This window comes from Harpegnathos saltator, unplaced genomic scaffold (assembly GCF_003227715.2).
Source record: "Harpegnathos saltator strain DR-91 unplaced genomic scaffold, Hsal_v8.6 scaffold58, whole genome shotgun sequence".
NCBI lineage: Eukaryota > Metazoa > Arthropoda > Insecta > Hymenoptera > Formicidae > Harpegnathos > Harpegnathos saltator.
This window is the reverse complement of record NW_020230404.1, coordinates 123,729-144,575: the sequence shown is the minus strand read 5'-3', so window position 1 is coordinate 144,575 and position 20,847 is coordinate 123,729. Positions and strand designations below refer to the sequence as shown.

Sequence of the window (20,847 nt, the reverse complement as noted above, 5' to 3'; positions counted from 1 at the left end):
CCATTGGACGTCCGTTATATATCCATTTTTTTTACAAAAGACGTCCATAGGACGTACGTTTGTCACAACTTCGGACATAGGATGTCCGACGGACGTACATCAGACGTCCTACAGGTCCGATGTCCAATAAGGACATCCTTGTTACGTCCAATTTATGTCCACGGACGCAAATCGGACATATGGACATAAATTGGACGTGAAACGTACATCCATTGGATGTCCGGTGCTGTATGGGTTACAGAAGAATAGGAAGATAAATTCATTATATCTGGGAATATATATATATATATTTATTCGTAAGAATAAAAAAAACAAATTAAAAAAAATAACAAGACATAAGTAGGCGCAAACATGCAACCTAGCGTGTATCAGCACCGCGTCCAGTCTGCTGCGTCACATCGTCACTTGGAAGTAGCTCTGCAAATGTTGGAATAACAGCGCATACTTAAAATCGCGAAATTTCAATTTGTAATTTCTCCCAAATGCTTGAGTGTTGCATCGTCTCCGGTTAACAGTAACTTTTGCTAGACCTATACTACATTTCTGCCAAAGCTCGTAAAAATCAGTGACCCCAAGTTTGGCAGTAGCCCAAGGGCTACAATCTGACAAGTCAGATTATAGCCCAGAAAGAATTAGCCTCGCTCTCGCGTCGTTGAGCGAGAACGAGAGCGAGAACGAGGGCTGGAAAGAGGGAAAGATAAGGGTGATTTACACGATGCTGCTTTTACTCGCTTTGAGCAAGCTTCTTAAGTCGCCAGCGAATTCGTAAAAATCTGAACGCTATGATTGGTAGGCTACAAGACAATAGATACAGAATTCCAACTCGTCGGAAATTTTGTCGCTGTTGCCTGTCCCGTGTTCCATTCTGCATTGGCATATGCATTCCCTAGTGCCGGAATTTTCTGTTTCTATTGATATGTTATCGCTATCGTTATTGCCTAACGCTATCGCTATCGCCTAGCATTGTTTTGGGCTTTAGCCTCACTCGCGCCGCTGAGCGAGAAAGAGGAAAAGATATTCTCGCTCGCGTCGCTGAGCGAACACGAGAGCGAAAAGGAGGGAATGATATCTCTCTGTCGCTCGGCGCGCCGACGATTACCGAGCACGTGGTCCACACGGATAGACTGAGCCGGCTATGTGTGCGTGCGTGGTGGGGGAAATTCAGAAAAGAGTCGTGATACTGGCATCGTAGTTATGTGCACGGTTCTACAGAGGGCGCCTCACATTGGGCTCGGCTAAAAGCGGCCCATGACACCTCTCCTTCTTCTCTCTGGTGCTACACGTGAGAGATTCGTAGCTGCTAGTAGCTGCCGTTCGCGGCGCTCATCAGTCACTGTGTGCTGTGTGGTGTATATCAGCGTTGAGGGCACGAGTTTCCGCGTGACTCTCTGTGAGACGTGTGCTCCGATTGTGCGTTGTGTCACACTGTTGTGTTATACACGATTATGCTGTATAGAAACGTGATTGTGCGCGCGTCAACAGTATGTACACGCTATTACATATACTGTTAATACTAGCACACCGCTTGTACGCCACGTTCTGTTACGCCTGCACCGCGTTACAACGAATGTACACAGAATTCTTCTGGTACGCCGCGACCGTGAGCACGGCGACGGAGCTCGACGCGCTGGTGCACACTCTCGCGCGTGCCAAAAAGATCCCGAAACACTTGGTGATCATACACGCGCTGTGCGACCAGTCGCTCCTGGACTATGTGCGTATCATTGGTTGGTGCATCACACTTGATATACGTCATATCAGCTTCTTCGACCGTAATGGTAAAACTACTTGGTATCATTATATATCTGTATTTATATGTGCGATTTTTCCGATATTGCGTGAAGAGATAAGATACCATCTTGTATATACGTATATATACGAGAATATATATATATATATATGCTGCACGCCGAAACTCGATATATCCACTTCTTTGAAAGATGTATGATTTATCAAATCAGATGCAATACTTTGCTGTAATTGCACTATTGCGAAATATCGCGATGTAGATTCTATAAGGCCGGTATTCACAGTCAGGTCTTATATTTAAAATCGTTTTAAGTTCACTTTCAGATACCCCGTAGCCAATGAAATAATTTGTACAGCATCTGTAGATGAACTTAAGATGGTCTTAAATATAAGATCCGACTATGAATCTGACCGGCCGTAGATTCTAAAGTCAGCGGCACACGGTGCTTGTTTTTGTGCCGGATTGCTTGCTGGATGAAAATATTGCATTCTGATTGGTACATTTCCATCCATCTTCGGAAATGTATCAGAACGCAAGTAATCCAGCACGAAAACAAGCACCGTGTGCCGCTGGCTTAAGTTCCGTCTCATATATATATATATACAGGGTGATCCGAAATTCCCGCATTCGGAGTACAGGACATGAAATTTTATGCTAAAATAAACTACTTTTTTCTTTAGCAAAATTGCGTCTGATAAATAGCTTTTGCAGAAGAGCATGTTAAAGTTAACGAATAAGTGCTCTTATCTATTCTGAGTGCTACATAGATAAATGCTCTTAGGCCGGTATTCATAGTCGGATTTTATATTTAAGATCGTCTTAAGTTCATCCTCAGATATTCCGTAGCCAATGAGATAATTTGTAGAGCATCTGAGCATGAACTTAAGACGGTTTTAAATATAACATCCAACTATGAATACCAGCCTTATCTATGTAGCATTCAGGGCCGGCTCGCGTGCCTCATTCGCGTATATCTAATCAGTGAGTAATCTAGTATTCATAAGTAATCTTTTAAGACGTTAATACGGCTCTGTTGTGATTAGTTTACATCATAAAACTGCACTTAAGACAACCTTAAATAATAAGAATCAACTATGAACAATAGCGGGATTTGACCTTTTCCATATTGTAGCTTAAGTAATGAAAAGTTAATAAAATAAGTACTGCCTTTATTTCTTACGTAATAAATGAATAAAAAATTGTCTGATTGCACAATATCATCTGAAAATAAAAACAAATGTAAATAGTAATATGCTTTGCGAATTATGAAATCCCGGTATTGTTTATAGTTGTAGTAGTTAGTTCTTATTATTTAAGACTGTCTTAAGTACAGTTTTAAGATGTCGTAAACTAATCACAACAGAGCCGTATGAGCGTCTTAAAAGACATTATTTACAAATACTAGAATACTCATTGACTAGATATACGCGAGTGAGGCATGCAAGCCGGCCTTGAGTTCTAGAAATATACATGGACAAGAGCAATTATTCGTTAACTTTGTTTCGGATAATTGTTCCTGATAAGGGCAAGAGTACAGGCTTTTGCATAAAGGTCATTCTACAATACGTGTCGTAAGTTATAAACCATAAGAACTGACCAATAAGTGTATGTCTACAACCTTGCTTTAAGAGGATGTAAGCTCTAAGCCGTAAGTGTTAAGTGACGTCATTTCCGTCTCTAAAGCGTGGTCTACAATGGCAGTAAGAAGTAAGCGTAAGCGGTAAGAAATAAACCAATCACAGTCAATTATGACAAAAATAATCAACTGTGGTTGGTCCATTTCTTACTGTTCACGCTTACTTCTTACTGCTTACTGCCATTGTAGACGACGCTTTAGACATTCCCGCGCAGTATTTAAGCTTTAGCCGTTAGATCTAAGCGAATTGCGCAAAACTCAATTCCTACGGCCTAGAGCATAGAGCTTAAAGCCGACATATAATTTTCAGCGAAGAGGACGTTTTGTCGTGTCAAAAAGAATACACCGTCGATCGTGGATATAACCTCGCTCGCCGATATAACCTCCGATTTTGTACCTCCATATATTTGTAAAAGATGCACATTCCACGAACACAACACCATTGTTAGCAGAAGAGCTTGACGTAAATTCATTTTGGTTATGTAGAAAGTAAAGAAACTGTGTGTTTACAAACGCATTATCACCAACTACCAAGTCCGAATAACCCTTCTCTCATTGGCTGATTTACGTCACGTTTTACGCCTTACGTTTTATATTGTGGATTACCGTCTTTAAGGTTTATTTAACAATTTTCAGCTTACAGCTTAGAGCTTACGGCTTAGAGATAAAATATTTTCTTAAAGCGAGGTTGTAGACATACACTAAAGGCTCGTCTACATTAGCTGTAAGAGTAAGGCTGTAAGGTTGCAAGACACGAAATGAAATATTTTCATTCGCTGACAGCTTACGTTACAGCCTTACTCTTACAGCTATTGTAGACGAGCCTTTATGGAACTCGTCGGAATCGATTCCGATCGAATTTATTTCATTATTTCCTAGATTTCTATTGGCTGCTCTCAGCAGAACAAAATGATCAGTGAGCGCTTAGTGATTATTGTCTGTGATTGGAGCATTCTTTTAGATTTTTCAAAGACCCAGAAATATTTATCAATCAGGAGCGAGAATCACTAAGCGCTCACTGATCACATTGGTTGCGTTCAAAAAACAAAGCGCTCACTGAGCGCTTAGTAACTATTGGTCCTTACTGTTAGATCCTTACATTCAGACCAATAACGTTGACGAATTACTCAACTGTTGTGTAACCGTTGTGTTTTCTGAACGCAGCCATTGGCCGCGTTCAGTAGAACAAAGTGATCAGAGAGCGCTTAGTGATTATTGTCTGTGATTGTAGCATTCTTTTAGATTCTTCATGGACCCAGAAGTATTTACCAATCAAGAGCGAGATTCAGTGGAAAATCTAGTAAAGTTGTCCAACTGTTGAGTCTGCTGAATGTAGCCAAAGGCTGCGTTCAGAAAACACAACGGTTGAATAATTCGTCAACGTTATTGGTCTGAATGTAAGGATCTAACAGTAAGGACCAATAGTTACTAAGCGCTCAGTGAGCGCTTTGTTTTCTGAACGCAACCAATGGCCGCGTTCAGTAGAACAAAGTGATCAGAGAGCGCTTAGTGATTATTGTCTGTGATTAGAGCATTCTTTTAGATTCTTCATAGACCCAGAAATATTTACCAATCAGGAGCGAGATTCAGTGGTAAATCTAGTAATGTTGTCCAACTGTTGAGTCTGCTGAATGCAGCCATTGGCCGCGTTCAGCAGACTCAACAGTTGGACAACATTACTAGATTTACCACTGAATCTCGCTCCTGATTGGTAAATATTTCTGGGTCTATGAAGAATCTAAAAGAATGCTCTAATCACAGACAATAATCACTAAGCGCTCTCTGATCACTTTGTTCTACTGAATGCGGTCTTTTCTAAGGGAAACGGAAATATTCCGATCGGAATCTAGAAAAGACAATAGAAATCTAGGAAATAACGGAATAAATTCGATCGGAATCGATTCCGACGAGTTCCGTAAAGCCCGTATCAGACTATGGATTGGGATTGAGATTAGATTGAAATTTGACCAATTGAAAAAGAGAAAATAATCTCAAGTATAGTAAACTTACTCCTGATTGGTTAAATTTCAATCCAATACTCAATCCCAATCTGTAGTCTGATACGGACTTAATAAGTACCCTGGTCCTAATCCTGTATACAGGGTGATCCGGAACAATTTCTTGTCCTACTTAGTATACTTTATATACCATATTCTTGAACTCAAATTCTACGACTATGTTTCTATTTGCAAACTGTTAGCCGATGCTTAATTACTTAGTTGTTAAAATAAGTTCGTCTGTTATACAGGCCGGATGCAAAAGGCAGTCAAGAACGGAACAATTAACCGCGTAGGCGCTGACGTTGGGCACTTGGTACGATGTGCTGATCGACGCATGTAATAACATTCATACACATTATTTTTAAAACTTAAAAATTTTAATAGTTGCGGGTGCAATAGCAAATGTAGTTTAATTAAATTAGTAGGATACAATATTATAACGTAATGTTTGAGAGTAAAATATTCGATATTAAGCGAGCTTTTTTTAACTACATAAACTATAAAAATACGAACGAGAAGAACGGAATGTTAATTACATTTAGAAAGCATAAGATATTCTTTTAAGTGAATCTACGAATTTTTATTCTTTTGTACAAATTATACTCATCTTGAGATTAACGAGTTTAATCTTTAATTTTACGCCTGATTTGATCGCAAGTTACGAATATTCTTTTCTCTTCGTGGCAGGTAAAATTAAGGAGAACAGAAGTTGAAGACATGACGTTTATTCGCATCTTATAAGTCGGGTGATTCTTAGCCTGTTTTACAATTTTCCAATCGGTCTCGTCTGCGTATTTCACCAATCGGTTTCATTCGTGAAATATCGAATATTTTACTTTCAAACCTTACGTTATGACATCGCATCCTATTAATTTATAATATTTTATTTACTTTATTACGATTATTAAAATTTTTAAGTTTTAAAAATAATTTGTATGAATGTTATAACATGCGTCGATTAGCATCCAATGTCAGCAGCTACGTGACACGCGCGTAAACGGTCAATTGTTTCGTCCTTGCCTGCTTTCTATACCCGGCCTGTATAGACGAACTTATCCTAATAACTCAGTAATTAAGCAGTAATTAAACTCAGTAATTAAGCATCGGCTAACAGTTTGCAAGATGAAAAATGGTCGTCAAATTTGTCCAAGAATATGATATGCTAAGGACAAAAAATTGTTCTGGATCATTCTGTGTATACATATATACACATATATATGTATACAAATCATATGTTTGTTTTGTTTTTCTTTCAATTTAGGCAAAGACAGACATATGATTTAATTGTTAGTTAACTTACTAAGAAGTTGGAACAATCGGCCCTAAGAATATCTTTATAATACCTGGTCAAAATGGAATAGCCGTATATGTATTTTTTCTCTTTCCTTCATGCATTCTTACTTTATAATATGATAAATTATGTATATCAGTAAGTTTATGTTCAATGATAGGAACATAATCTGTTGCATTAATTTCATATAAATGAACTTAATGATTATGATACAATATGAGAACTTCATGTAATATTGAAATATTTTAATAAAACAAAATACAGTCTTATTTACACAAATTGAATTCTATAAACATAAATAGAAAAAATCATCTTACATAAAGCTAACTTATTAGAAGTATAAATAATTTAATATAGTTTTAAATTTCTTCAATATTTAATGATGTATATAATTATTGAATTGTTCTGTATTTCAGATTTAAAATTTAATTTTTACAGGTTTTTTTAAGAGAAATGAAAGCAATCTTAAAGAACAGTTTGCGAAAAAGTGGCCTGATTTAGTAGAAAATATTACCTGGAATTCTTATACAAAGGCACCTAGTCAAAATGGAATAACAGGTATAGTATATTTTTCTCTTTCTTTTTTTCTTTAAATTTTTCTTACTTTTTGAACTTTTCTTGGTTACTTCCAAGAACGCTAAGGTTTCAATATCATGATTTGTAAGTTGAGTTGTACTTATATCTGTACATGGATAACAAGGTGATAAAAAAAATGTATGCAAGTGATGAAGGACACTTCAAGGAAAGATTACATAATTTGCATATGATTATTGTAATGCTTGAACAACAACTATTGCTAGTTGTTAGCTGTTTTCTCTTTTCTTGTGACTTGTTTTTAGCTAATGGTAAATGATAAAATAACATTCTTCGGAGAACAATATCAATATCTCATAATGTTTTGAAAAATTACAGACAGCAGGACAAAAATAAATGTATCATTCTTATCCGACGTAGATGGTAAAGGAAAGATAGTAACATTAACACAATCATTGGCAAAGGCCGTATCTTCAGGGAAACTTGATCCAGAAGAAATCACGGACCAACTAATTACTGAAAAGTTACAAATAAAAGGGATGCCCGATCCCGATCTTGCTTTAATATACGGTTACAGTTGTTCCACACATGGTCTTCTACCGTGGCACACAAGAACAACAGAATTTTTGTAAGTTTTAATCATAATCACTAGAGTATCAACCAATACGTCTGCAAACTTCCTAGCTTGATTCTTATTTCCCCAATTGTAACCATTTGTTTTCTTTCCAGAATGCTGCCACTGTACGTTAGTATTACAGTGAAAGATTTCGCGTATATATTAGAGAGATATAATAAATGTGTACAACGGTACGGGAAATGATATGTAATTATCCTTATTTATATAAACTATTGCATTTATGATAAGAAAACAAATAAATTATCATGAAGACTGAGCTTTTCAAATACAATTATTTAATATACTTTAATTTAACATGTAAAAATATTTTAGGCTTGTACAATATATAGAAATGCTCGATTTTCAAATTGGAGCCACGTCCTTCGTGGATTTGTTTTCGACAATTGAAATCTTGAAAATAAATCTGAAAACATCGTTGAAAGCAAAAGATGTGGCACCAAACCAGAAACTAAACAGAGCCAGTGTAAAAATAAAACAGATCATCAAGGTACATCATAATCTTATGATGAAAAAAAGAGTAATAAAACAGTATTACGTAAAATGCGATAAAATGAAGATCGCGTTATTCTTTTTTTCACCGACTACGAATTCTCTTATTGCGAAATTTTATTTTCTCTTAGATAAAAATTTCATTTAAATTTGTCATTGTAAAATTCATTATATACACAAAAAGAAATTGCTTTCTTATATTTTTATTTTGATACATATGCATAAAATTTATCTTGTATAATAGATAAATGCGCTTTTATTATCGTTTAGATCAAAATATATAACTCGTGTTACAAATATATGTTTGAAAAGATAAGACATAATAGCGCCATGTTGTAAATAATAGGCTGCGAACACTTATGAATATCTTACATAAATTCTATAAGAATTTGTAAATACGACGTTGATAGTTTTTTTGTTTTTACGAATTTCTGATACCCAGTGCCTGCTCCAACTCTGCCCGTTTCTGCTGCACCTTCGTGTAGAAATAACGGCAAACTGCTTCTTGCGCCCATGGCTGATAATAAAATTCGGCCCTTCGTTCCTCCTCCGGATTGCCAACAACATCCGTCATGGTCTTCAAGTCCCTGGTCTGAGAGATAATCCACTTGTTGATGAATTGTTGTGGATCCTTGGCGAAACTTAAGAAAAATTCACGGTTTGTTTTCAACTGATTGATCGTCTCGACTGTCTCGTGAATTTTATTATCGAGACTCTGAATTTCTTGCTGACTGGCGGTAGATAGCAAAAAATTATTCATCTGCGTCTTCAATGTATCGTCAACTTCCACATCGATATCGTAGCAGGCAGTTTGCTTTGTTTCCGTACCTGCATAAATAAATTTTCATAGCAACTATTCGAAATTTAATGTCATTTAATTTCTTTGTGATACGATCACTCAACTCGTAACTTATCTTTCAAACAGTAATATTTGTTGGATTTTAATTGATATTATCTTTGAAGTAATAGTTTTACTCACCTTCCACACTTATTACATGATTTATCACAATAGGATCGGGCGGATGTAATAGCGGATTTAATCGCTGCGGTATCTCAGCAAATTTCATTCGCGGACATGCAAATATCTGTTCCAAGTATTTATCACAGTTGATAAACTCTCGTTCGTGACTATCTTGGAGCTTGTGTGTTTTTATATATTGCCAAAGAGCGGATATAATGACGGGCCGCGTCTGTGTGTGTACGCCTAATAATCGTGCTAATCGTGGGTCTAATTTAAACTGCAATAAAATTCGGATATTAATAACGACATTAAATTAATTTACAATAATAGTCAGTTTTATATAAATAAAATAATACCTGCAAAGGCTGGTAATCAAGAAGGAGCAGTATAGTGCAGCGTACGTTTTTATCACCAGGTCTTTTAACTTGAAAACCATCAGTTTCTTGGGTGGTTAAGGTACGATGCCATTCAACTAAATGATTGTCAGGACCATACAAATCCTTGTCTAACTCTATCACTAAACTTTTGAAAAAGGACGAGAATTTACGTTTTACCTGCAGGAGTAATGCATTATTATTGTGATTGTTATGATATACTATGATTATTTTATTATTCCTTTATTAAGCAAATATGTTATTACCTTATTAGGGTCATTTTTTGTATCATCTAAAAGACGACCTTCGACTCTAAGTTCCCAGGATGCCACAGATCCTTCTTCTCCTTCACCAGCTTCCTTAGCTGGATAAAATGTGTTTGAAATAAAAATCCGCAATTTTCGTTTCTGCTTCATCGGACGCTTTAATGCCTCTTGAATATCGAGGCGTTTCCGCATTATAGTTGCATCCAATTTCCTTTCGAATGCAAGCAGGTCCATGTATGCTTGCGATTCTGGCACCAAATCTCGTACTTTCTGAGGCAATATTTTATCCGCCAGTTTCTTCTTTTTCTTCGATGTGGAATGTGAAAAATCACTGTTCCAAAAATACCTAGATAAGTTTATTTGAAACCATATTGATGTAAAAATTATAAATAATTTCAGAACACTGGATTGAACAATGAGTGTGCCTAAATAATTCAACTGTAAAAATGAAATTTCCATAGCAATATTATATGTGAAAGATAATAAGATATAAATTTACAAGAAAAAACTGTATAAATTATTTTATTGCGGAACATATAAACATTCAAAGATATTATATACAATGTAATAAAAAAAACACATAGATGCATAAACATACATATATATATATATATATATGTGTATGTATATTGAACACTATTTCTCAAATTTTCTTAAATGATGTTAAAACTCACGGCTTTTGCTGTGACATAGGGATGCGTTGGTCTGTACTTCTTTTTCCAACAGGAGGTGTAGGCATCGGTCCTTGACGCATGTTTGAATAAGGTTGGTTTGGTCTCATTATGCCTCCTGGACCAGGTCCAGCATTGCCCATTTGAGGTGGTGGAGTAAAGCCAGATCTTTGCTGCATCTACAACAGAATTACATGTATCATTACAGTTTGTATTATATTAACTCAATTATACTATAATTTAAAAATATATCTTTCTTTTGTATTGTCAACTGTGTCAGAGTTATGTTTACCGGAAAATTAGGTCCAGAATACTGGCGTAAATTTGGTGGTACAGATGATGGTGGATACCTCTGAGAAGGAGGTCCATTATTTCCTGTATTTGGTACGGGAAATCTTTGTGCCATTTTTCTTCAACCTTGAGAGACAAAAAAAATTACTCAGATATATTTTTGGTATAATTTATATTCTTTCAGAATTTAATATAAAAATATAACATAGGAATACAAAATGACAAAATCGGCGGTAATTTAGCTAAATTATACAGGAAACTATTTGTATCACTTATTTGTTATAAATTTAATTCACACAATGGAAAAATGCTCAATAATTACAATAGACGCCCAACACACAGAAGACACAATATAACCTCATCGAGTGAACAGAATATCTACTATTAATGGCACATATATTCATTAACATACGTATTACTTAATCAAAGATGTATAATACATATTAATATAAAGAAAATTGCAAATAATATATGGAATTTTACACAAAATCGCGAATGTACGTTCGAGCGACGCTGGGAACTCAGTGATTTTAAATCGACAGATTTGACGAAATACATAGAGAAACGTAACTTTAGGCACTACACACATATAAAGTTCGACAAATATTTATAGAAGATAAGTGTAAAAATATCCTGAATAACCTTATGACGCTTCGAATTAACGTCCAATTATTCTTTTTCCGTTTCACTTATATACTTTTGCGACATTAACGAATTACCTAGTGCAATCTAACGATCGTGCAAGAAACTCGTTGTACTTAATGAGTTTGAGTCTTAGCTAAGTAGGTTCAAGTCTGTACTAAACCTTTACCACGTGACCCTTCACAATAAGACCCGTTACTTTTTTAGTTCCAAAACTCTCTGCTACGAGTCGCTTGTGTTATAATGAAAAATCGAGATTACAGTATGACTCAATGAATGATTGAATGAACCTTTCATTTCCAAATAGTACGAATCAACGGCACGTAAGAAAACTTATTTTTTTAGTAATAGGATTGAATAATAATTAATAGTAATAAAATAATAATAAAATAATAAAGTCTATTTAAGAAATAATTGTTACAGAACTCAATAGATTTGATAACATCAAAAAGATAATTGATTGAAAAAAGTTGAACAGTAATCCTAGATCAAATTTTAGGTTTGTTTTCTATAATGTCAAACTGGCTCTAGTTTTCTTCCTTTTTTTTTTTCTAACAATTTTATACTATATATCTTTTTAATTTTTGAAAGCATATATTATTAAGTGTAGAGAAATTTTTTATTTATTTCTATTTGTTACTCAACAGGCATGGTTTATGATATACTTCAAAATATCCTAGCTAGGTTAGATTATATATAAGATATTTTATTATTCTAGTACAATATGGATTATATAGAGAATATATAGGGTATTTTTTATTATAGAACAATGGTAATGGGTCCTATTGAAGGGATGCAAGCAGATGTCATATTTGTCATTGAGGGAACAGCTGTTAATGGTGCATATCTTAATGATCTTAAAACAAGTTATGTTATACCAACATTAGAGTAAGTACTGCATTGTTTGTATATATGTGTATATAATGATTTTATGCACATGTTGTAGGAATACATATTATAGGAAATCTTATTCTTATATTTGCTGTATTATAGATACTTTAGTCAAGGTGCCATAGAAGACAGAGAATATGTCTCTGAGGTATAGTATATTAAGAATATTGATGATTGATGAAAATAATTAAGTTAGATAATATTACAAAGTAATTGGAATTTGTATAACAGAACAGCACAACATTATATGGAATAGTTGTTTATCACGCCGCTGATTGCTTGCCAGCACCTTGTACAGAGACTTTTGGACCTTATTCAAATCCTCATAAGCTATTGATGATGCTGGATAAGCTTGAGTAAGTTCAGAATATATAATTTATTTCATGTAAACAAATTCTATCTACAAATCAAAATCTATCTTATATTTATCTTTATTTTTTGCATATCTGTCTTATATATCATTCTTGAGATTAAATATATTTTTTATTAATTAATGCTTTGTTTTATATAGTATTAGTTATTACAATATCATATATTGTAATTATATTGTAATGTTATATTCATTAGGATGATTGGTGGAAAAGGAGAATCGTATGCAAATATAGGTGAAGGTCTTGCAACAGGGTTACAATGTTTTGAAGATTTGCAGCTAAAACGAGAGCCTAATACAGCATCTCAAAAACATTGTATTTTAATATGTAATTCACCTCCGTACCAAATTATGATTCAAGAAACTTACAAGTTTGCTGGCCACACCACAGAACAACTAGCTGCTATTTATCAAGAGGTAAATAATGCAACTGTGAACATTATAAGCTATAAGTACTTGAAGATAAGTTACAATACATGTTTATATTATTCTTCAGAGGAATATTAACATCTCTATATTATCACCAAGGAAAATTCCAGCATTATTTAAGTTATTTGAGAAAGCAGGTGGTGATCTGAAGGCGTCACAAAAGAAGAATTACGCCAAGGACCCGCGACATTTGGTGCTTCTACATAATTACAACTTGAAAGAACGTTCTGTTAGCCCTGCAATAGGTGGTAATGTTCATAATACAGCTGCTACCACTGCACAAATCCCTCTGAGTCCGTTACAGAGCAACGATAGCCCGAACACGAATCAGGTGCAGCAAAATATCGCTCCGCCAAACCAACCGCAAGGTCCTCCTTTCCGAAATCAAGCACCTCAGAATATCACTTCCGTACATCCCGTACAAACCGTAGCACAAACCATGGCGGCTCCGATGAACGCCGCACGAGCGCCATACAATTCACAAATAGCCGCACCACCGAATTATCATCCAACAGTGATAAACCCCAGGATGCATACCAAATGGATGAGACCTTTCCTAACACCTGGTGCAACTACGCCTGCAAATACGCAAAACAGCAGCGCATTAATAGCACAGTTGACACAACCACCTTCGTTAGGACTCAATGTGACCACATTCGGTCAAAGATTAGATGGTAAGAGTGCCAGCATTCATATTTCATATTATTTATTGTACAAAATGACTTAAGTAAAAGATTTATATCAATAGGTAGCAACAATGTCATGGCGCCTAATCCGCAACAACAGCAGCAACAACAACAGCAACAACTCACGCAACAGCAACAACAACAATTGCGATTAACGATGCAATTACAGCAGCAAAACGCTCAGCAAGCCGCAATGTCCATGGCCGCCCAATCGACTCACAATCAGCCAGGACCGCAGCTTACTGTATCCTCTATGAACCAGTCTGTGCCTACTCAAGTGCCGCAAACTGTTGCAGCTCCACAAGCACCAGTTTCAGTATCTTCTGTAACGCAACAAATTGCTCCACCTCAGGCACAAGTAATTGAATTAGATTATATTTGTGTATAACAAGCTTGCTATTTATAAAGGAGAAAAATAGATTTTATATAATTTTTTCATTATAATACTCCAGGGCAATGTATCCACTGGCGCTGTGCAAGGTCAGCAAATTGTGCAACGCGAACGTCAGAATATCTGGCAAGGGATTTTAGAGTGGATCGATAAGGCGAAAAATCCTACAGATACACAAAAGCAGACAAGACACGTCCCGTGTCAAGTGTCGGCTAATTATAAGAATGGGGAACCAGAATTGTAAGTCGTATTTATAATATTATATATGATTATATACTATTATTATATGTGTCATATTGTATTTTATATCAGTCATACTAATGTAATTTATATATATTTTGCATGCTTTTTTTGTTTCTCAGGAAAACAGATACATGGCCGCCAAAATTGATAATGCAACTGATGCCGAAACAGTTAATAGGAAATATTGGCGGCTCTTACATAAAAAATTCCAAGTCCGTTATTTTCCATCCCACGCCATGCGAAGCGTTGGAATCTTTAACAAAAATGATGAGCGCCGGATTTGTAAGCGTATTAAAAAATTCTAAATATATTGCATATTATAATAATATTTAAACTGTGAATACTTTTCAGGCTGGTTGCGTCCATTTCACCTCGATTGCGCCAAATCCAACCTGCGAGATAAAAGTGCTTATACTCTTATATACTGTGGAGAAAAAATCGTACTTAGGTTTTATACCGAATGATCAAACAGCTTTTGTAGATCGTCTACGTAAAGTAATACAACAACAGAAAATATCTCATGCCTCTATGAGACAAGTAAGTACAACGGCAAGAGGCAAGTTACTTTTGCACACGAATCGGGAAGAGAACTGAAAAATTGGAGATTAATCACGTCGTTTTATTAGGGCAATCCTGGACCAGGGAATACAATTCCAACACCCATGCCTACTACAGCTACGCAGGGCGGTATTCTTATGTCTCAAACGAATACTACGGCAATGGGTGGTGCGCAGATTACGCAGAGCGTTGTATCTAGCAGCGCTCCTCAAATGAATATGCAGGTAATGCCAGCGTACTAGCATGAATTTCTAGATAGGGAAATAATTTATCTGAAAATAAATTAAATGCGTTATGTTGCGTCTATAGAACACTGGTATTAGTGGACCACAAGCAAACGTTGGTGCCGGAGGTATGATCACCCAGCAAAGGCCTCAATTTGATGATCTAGAAATCGCCAGACATCAAAATCTGTTGAAGATTCAACATCTGAGACAAACGTTAGAGGCCGCTCAACAACAGGAGGCACAGTATAAATCGCAGTTGGAAGTAAACGTAAATATATATATTTTTAAATTATGAATAGAACTAACTCTCGAAGACATGTTTATAATTGCAATTATTAGATTCAACAAAACCTGGAAGTGGCGCAGCAACAAGAAATGCAATATAAACAGCAGCTTGAGGTAATTCTCAATTTTTAATTAATCACAGATAGCTTTGGCATAATTACGTGATGTGTAAATGTCCTGCTCAAAATGGGTTAAAAGAGTTATCTCTCTGTGTTCTAAACAATATGGTTTTCTTTTTTTTTTTTTTACAGGCGCAACAGGCACAGAGGGGTCTCAATCCAGCCGCCATACCTAACCAACAGGCGAACACTCAACAAAGATTGATGCGTCCCGTCTCTACCAATAATATTGGTCTCAGACATTTATTGCAACAAGTGAGAAATGAAATTTTTACTTATATTAATCTACTATGTACAAGTCAAATGCATGTGGCAATTAATACTTCGTTGCAGCCGCAACCTCAATATAGACAACAGGTGTTTGGAGTGCAACAGCAAATGGTCGGTCCAAGAGGACAGATAGCGACGAGACCGATGGCACCAGCTAATACGCAAAATCAACAATTTGAGGATGTACCGAATTATGACTTCCTGAATTGTCAATAAACATTTTACTCACTTTTAACTTTTGAATATCAGGTAGTGTAAAAATCACGCGCACGGCAGATGCCAGATCAATCTTGACGCGTGAAAAAATTTAGATTTTACCTAAGAATCAGTATGTTGGATCTAATTCAAATGCTAAAAATAAACGCTAAATCAAATTTGATGTTGTTTAGCAATCAAGATTTTCAAACTGATTTCATTCAGAAAGGAACGGTACAAATATGCGTTTATATAGTTATTGCTGTTTTAATATATTTTGAGACGAGAGATCCTAAGTCTAGCTGAGAGAAAGAGAGAGAGAGAGAGAGAGAGAGAGAGAGAGAGAGAGAGAGAGAGAGAGAGAGAGAGAGAGAGAGAGAGAGAAAGACGTGACGTATATGTATAGTATTTTGGTATGCTGTTTTTAGTAGCGTTCTGCGTTTATTTACACGCAGTTTCGCAACATCATTGTATATCAATACTTAATATGAATTAAATAAATGAATTAAATAAATATGTATTGAAGTATATGTATATAAAAAATATCTGTACTGAAGTTACATAGATATTGAGAGTTATACACCAATAGCATGTACAAACACTGTATACCAAACTTGTGTAACGACTGCAATTTTCATTTATTAATTTTACTTTGTACATTAACATATCAGAGGCGAGAATTATGATATTAATTTTATACACTATTTTATACTTTAAGGAAGACAAGATCATATAAAGCAATCAAAATGAAATTTCTGTGGTATACCTTTTTTCCATACAAATAATTCCGTAATAACTATATATATTACATAGTAATCTGAAGAAATAAATTTTGCAAGAATAGTTATAATTTCAGATATCGATTTATCCGAGATAATGAGATATAAATATATTTCGTACATATTTGTGTAAAGCAAAGATTAATATAGACATAATGTTGACGGGCTCATATTTGAATATAACGAGTAAGAAATATAGATAAAATACAACATTTGGCATGAAAAATTTTTTTTTGCATATTTACAGAGTCTGATTTACAGAAACTGTATCATCAGAACTGTACCTGTTTCATATTCTTACTAAAGAAAAAAAGTTTCATTCTTGCTTCATAACGTTTCATTATTTTTCTATTGTAAGATTTATACGATTCTTACTAACATATGCCTATCGCTATTTTAGGATATTCTATATATGTTTAAATATTTATAGACCTTGAAAACAGGGTCTTTTTTCTTTAATCTTTTTTATTTTCTCTTTCTGTTATTAATTTGACATTAGTGATTAAATTTCGTCAAAATATACAAAATCCTGTCACTATTGTAGCCAAAGATTACGAGGAGAATATTTGTTAATAGAAGCTCTAATATTTTTTACATAGCAATAAAAAGACTGTACAAAAGATATCCACAGAGAGAAGAATCAATACAATTGGATAAAATGCGTTGTATGGCCATCCCGATAAATCGGATCGTCTGTGATAGACGCGCGGCACAGCGGACATGATCGCTCTCTATCCAACCATGTCAAGATACACACTTCACAAAATATATGTTTACAATGGAGCTTAACCGGTGTGGTATATTTTTCGTGACAAATAGCACATATACTACCGGATGCAATCACCTGTTCCTTTGATGGTAGCATTCCTAAGTTCTACAAAAAGAATTATGTAGATGCGTTGCGATAACGTCATAATTTTTAAAATACGATTATACTAAAAAATATACATACCACATTTTTGAAGAGTTTCCATATAGCAGTGCGGAAGAGTTTTAGACGTGGCAGTAAATCATTCCCTTTACTAAAAGTATAAGTCAGGGAAAAGAGAATTCCCACGATTTTCTCTGGACCTTGATACGTCTCAAATAAATAGTATAACCAAGGCTGAATGGGAGCAATGCACCGATAAAGCTGCGACATTGCTTCCATCAGAAGATAATACTTCCCCTGAAAATTTTTAGACATCTCGTACTGTATGTGCAATATGTAACAACAATTTATTATTATTGTGAAAATCTACAAATAAAATCATATAGCTATGAACTATATACTATGAACAAATTATAAAGTTTGATGCTCACAAATTTTCTACATAATAATAAAAATAAATATTTATAGTGTAATAATAAATTGAGTAAATATAATATATTAAACAATAGTAATAATACATTAATAAATTAAGAGTTAAATACTTACTCGATTCTGGAAAGCTAGTAATCGAACGGGGAGACAAGTCAGAAGCACTTTGCAAACAATGGTTATAAGTTTGAGGAAGAAATCCATTACTATGACATAACATAGCAAATCCCATATTGTGAGTGGCTGAGCATAAGGAACGAGTGTATACAGTTCGAGTGTGTAAGCAACAAACACAATACAGGCAATAACGTAACATAGGACCAGTAAAAGTAACCAACGACTTCGATTATTTTGTTTGGCGATTTCACGTTTAAGACTGTTGTTGGCATTCATAAACGTGATAAGCAATACGATGAACATCAATATCCCGGTTTTGTGATCGTAGAAAGTTTTGGTGAGGAGTATGAAGAGAAATGGAACATATTGCTGTAATATTTTCAGCATTGCACGAGTTTCCGGACTTATCTGGTCATTGTTTATAATGGTATTTTCCATAGTGTTATTATTATTTTGTATTTCTGCAACCATGTTTGTAGCCTCATGATGTTCATGGGTAGATTCATTGTGAGATGTTGTATTACTCGATGGGTGCTCTTCTAGGTTGATAACATAGCTATGACTTGGCAATGGAACTGGTCGAGTTTGATAGTGTAATCCGTACATCAAGAATGATGTCAACAATATACTAGGCTGTTATAAGAAAAGATTATTAGAATATTTTGGAATATTTTCTTTGTATTGACAGAATAATATAATAGTACATACTGCTGAGTGTTGTATAAAAGGACGAATTGTAGAGGATATGTTATCTGCAAGTATTCGAGAATGTTCTGCTGTTCTTGCACCAAAATTAAATGCTGTTCTAGGCAATGTGGAGTGATGACTGATATTTGGTGTTGCTGGATCTTGTCTCGTCTCGTTTATATTTGACACATGTGGCATAACTGGCTCACAATTAACCCTTGCTGTTTCTTCTGTTGGCCTGTTATCAGTCATATTTTATCTACAAAATAATTTCTTTTAATATGTAACCTTAGTGATAATTTTGTACAAATATTCCATATTTATTATTTATTATTTATTTTTATTACCATAAGAATATATTATGAAGTTTATATAAAATATTCTTAAATAAGAATATCACAGATAAACTATAACCTTACATATCATAAGATGCAATAATATAATCTTATTATTATTAGCTTCTTGGATCAAATTTTATACAACTTAAACATTACCTTACGTTATAATATTGTATCATCTATTATATAGTTTCCAAAATAACGAATAACACGTGTCATATGTCAACAATTTTAGAGATGAGAAAAAATTAAATGGCTGATGAGATACACATACGGATTAATTACGATTTTAAAGATATTCTAGAATTTTACCACGTAATATAATCACACTGCAATATCCCACTACGATTGCTGAGAATTGTTCATCTCTTCGTTTTATATCATACCATAAGAATTCAACAATTGCGCAATTTTATCATAATACGTGTTTATCGTAACAAATACTTATCGCTGACTCTATCGAATATGTATTTATCTTAATTTTGACATGAGAGATGTATGATGTCACGCCATTTTCTTTGCGATAATCTAGGTGATGTCGATTGGAGTTTGGTCGAGCACGCGTATTAAAATTGTTTCATATTTAAAAGTGCAACTTGTTATGTTGCATATATGCCATTTTGAATTAATTTTCTGTCCTTACTTAGTCGAAAGTATCATTCGCATGAATACGAAAAATATTCATTTGCGCAAGGTGCTCATTGAACATAAACTGTAGTAAGTTTAGGTAACTTTGTAACATGTCTATTTGACTGATGCCCGTTTCTACCAACTGTGATTAATTTAACCGGTTGATTACTCTATCGGAATTGACCAATCGCATTTGCTAATATTGGTTAACGACAGATGCGATTGGTTAATTCCGTTGGAATGAACAGCTGGTTAAGTCAACCACGGTCGGTAGAAACGGGCATTAGATGTACTTGTTGCATTAAAAATAAATATTTAGCGTCGTCTATAATGGCAGTAAGCAGTAAGAAGTAAGCGGTAAGAAATAAACCAATCACAGTCGATTATGACAAAAATAATCAACTGTGATTGGTCCATTTCTTACTGTTCACGCTTACTTCTTACTGCTTACTGCCATTGTAGACGACGCTTTACACGAACAGATTTACCCACACTACACAACAAATCTGCCTTACCTAAAAAATAACAAGACTGTCCCAACATAGATGCCGACACATATCATAAAAATTGTCCTGTGCGACGATCGCGCATGCGTTCCGTCGAACGTATTCGTTATTCGGAGTGCGGCTCACTTGCGTTTAAGTTCTGTGATTTTGCTACAATTACAATATAATTTTTATATCGTTTAAAAGCGCAGTTGTGTTGCATTAACAATTGAATATTACAGATGCGAAATAGCGGGATAACACTCGAGCGTAAAACAACATTAAAATCGCCGAAACAAGCAACG

General features: G+C 34.8%; 4 protein-coding genes across 9 annotated transcripts; 2 read left to right on the top strand and 2 right to left on the bottom strand.

Annotated features, from left to right (window-relative positions):
* Positions 1 to 1,289: 1,289 nt before the first annotated feature.
* On the top strand, positions 1,290 to 8,335 carry Tango14 (transport and golgi organization 14). Its single transcript, XM_011141475.3, has 5 exons — positions 1,290 to 1,778; positions 7,116 to 7,235; positions 7,590 to 7,839; positions 7,941 to 8,034; positions 8,161 to 8,335. The coding sequence occupies exons 1-4, from the start codon at positions 1,484 to 1,486 to the stop codon at positions 8,029 to 8,031; spliced, it is 756 nt and encodes a 251-aa protein (XP_011139777.1). The 5' UTR covers positions 1,290 to 1,483; the 3' UTR covers positions 8,032 to 8,034; positions 8,161 to 8,335.
* Bap60 (Brahma-associated protein 60) lies at positions 8,283 to 11,636 on the bottom strand. 4 transcript variants are annotated; one of them, XM_011141472.3, is made up of 7 exons: positions 11,543 to 11,636; positions 10,902 to 11,026; positions 10,613 to 10,788; positions 9,939 to 10,284; positions 9,655 to 9,852; positions 9,317 to 9,575; positions 8,283 to 9,165 (listed from the first exon to the last, which is right to left on the bottom strand). In XM_011141472.3, the coding sequence occupies exons 2-7, from the start codon at positions 11,013 to 11,015 to the stop codon at positions 8,759 to 8,761; spliced, it is 1,500 nt and encodes a 499-aa protein (XP_011139774.1). In that variant the 5' UTR covers positions 11,016 to 11,026; positions 11,543 to 11,636; the 3' UTR covers positions 8,283 to 8,758. The 4 variants fall into 4 exon arrangements, with proteins under 4 accessions (XP_011139774.1, XP_011139776.1, XP_011139775.1 ...); XM_011141474.3 differs by having other exon boundaries at positions 9,939 to 10,269; XM_011141473.3 differs by lacking the exon at positions 11,543 to 11,636 and adding an exon at positions 11,384 to 11,506.
* A 163-nt stretch (positions 11,637 to 11,799) lies between these two features.
* Positions 11,800 to 16,543, top strand: LOC105183398 (mediator of RNA polymerase II transcription subunit 25). Its single transcript, XM_011141471.3, has 15 exons — positions 11,800 to 11,865; positions 12,308 to 12,430; positions 12,536 to 12,581; positions 12,665 to 12,789; positions 13,001 to 13,220; positions 13,300 to 13,906; positions 13,981 to 14,276; positions 14,371 to 14,549; positions 14,672 to 14,834; positions 14,904 to 15,089; positions 15,179 to 15,334; positions 15,420 to 15,605; positions 15,677 to 15,736; positions 15,874 to 15,996; positions 16,075 to 16,543. Exons 2-15 carry the CDS (start codon positions 12,312 to 12,314, stop codon positions 16,225 to 16,227), a joined length of 2,619 nt encoding a protein of 872 aa, XP_011139773.1. The 5' UTR covers positions 11,800 to 11,865; positions 12,308 to 12,311; the 3' UTR covers positions 16,228 to 16,543.
* A 189-nt stretch (positions 16,544 to 16,732) lies between these two features.
* Rnft2 (ring finger protein, transmembrane 2) lies at positions 16,733 to 20,145 on the bottom strand. Of its 3 annotated transcripts, none has more exons than XM_011141468.3 (5): positions 20,071 to 20,145; positions 19,111 to 19,348; positions 18,403 to 19,035; positions 17,938 to 18,153; positions 16,733 to 17,859 (listed from the first exon to the last, which is right to left on the bottom strand). In XM_011141468.3, the coding sequence occupies exons 2-5, from the start codon at positions 19,339 to 19,341 to the stop codon at positions 17,626 to 17,628; spliced, it is 1,314 nt and encodes a 437-aa protein (XP_011139770.1). In that variant the 5' UTR covers positions 19,342 to 19,348; positions 20,071 to 20,145; the 3' UTR covers positions 16,733 to 17,625. The 3 variants fall into 3 exon arrangements, with proteins under 3 accessions (XP_011139770.1, XP_011139768.1, XP_011139769.1); XM_011141466.3 differs by lacking the exon at positions 20,071 to 20,145 and adding an exon at positions 19,740 to 20,035; XM_011141467.3 differs by lacking the exon at positions 20,071 to 20,145 and adding an exon at positions 19,584 to 19,744.
* Positions 20,146 to 20,847: the final 702 nt, after the last annotated feature.

Excerpts from the sequence above, each read along its gene's own strand:
- Rnft2 (XM_011141468.3), bottom strand. The coding sequence starts at position 19,341 with ATGACTGATAACAGGCCAACAGAAGAAACAGCAAGGGTTAATTGTGAG. Across the intron at positions 18,154-18,402 it reads TACTAGCTTTCCAGAATCGA|GGGAAGTATTATCTTCTGAT; the intron begins GTAAGTATTTAA and ends AAAAATTTTCAG. Across the intron at positions 17,860-17,937 it reads GGAAACTCTTCAAAAATGTG|AACTTAGGAATGCTACCATC; the intron begins GTATGTATATTT and ends TTCTTTTTGTAG.
- Bap60 (XM_011141472.3), bottom strand. The coding sequence starts at position 11,015 with ATGGCACAAAGATTTCCCGTACCAAATACAGGAAATAATGGACCTCCT. Across the intron at positions 10,285-10,612 it reads CCTATGTCACAGCAAAAGCC|GTATTTTTGGAACAGTGATT; the intron begins GTGAGTTTTAAC and ends AAACTTATCTAG. Across the intron at positions 9,576-9,654 it reads TTGATTACCAGCCTTTGCAG|TTTAAATTAGACCCACGATT; the intron begins GTATTATTTTAT and ends ATTTTATTGCAG.
- LOC105183398 (XM_011141471.3), top strand. The coding sequence starts at position 12,312 with ATGGTAATGGGTCCTATTGAAGGGATGCAAGCAGATGTCATATTTGTC. Across the intron at positions 12,431-12,535 it reads TATGTTATACCAACATTAGA|ATACTTTAGTCAAGGTGCCA; the intron begins GTAAGTACTGCA and ends GCTGTATTATAG. Across the intron at positions 14,277-14,370 it reads TTGCTCCACCTCAGGCACAA|GGCAATGTATCCACTGGCGC; the intron begins GTAATTGAATTA and ends ATAATACTCCAG.
- Tango14 (XM_011141475.3), top strand. The coding sequence starts at position 1,484 with ATGTACACGCTATTACATATACTGTTAATACTAGCACACCGCTTGTAC. Across the intron at positions 7,236-7,589 it reads TAGTCAAAATGGAATAACAG|ACAGCAGGACAAAAATAAAT; the intron begins GTATAGTATATT and ends GAAAAATTACAG. Across the intron at positions 7,840-7,940 it reads ACAAGAACAACAGAATTTTT|AATGCTGCCACTGTACGTTA; the intron begins GTAAGTTTTAAT and ends TTTTCTTTCCAG.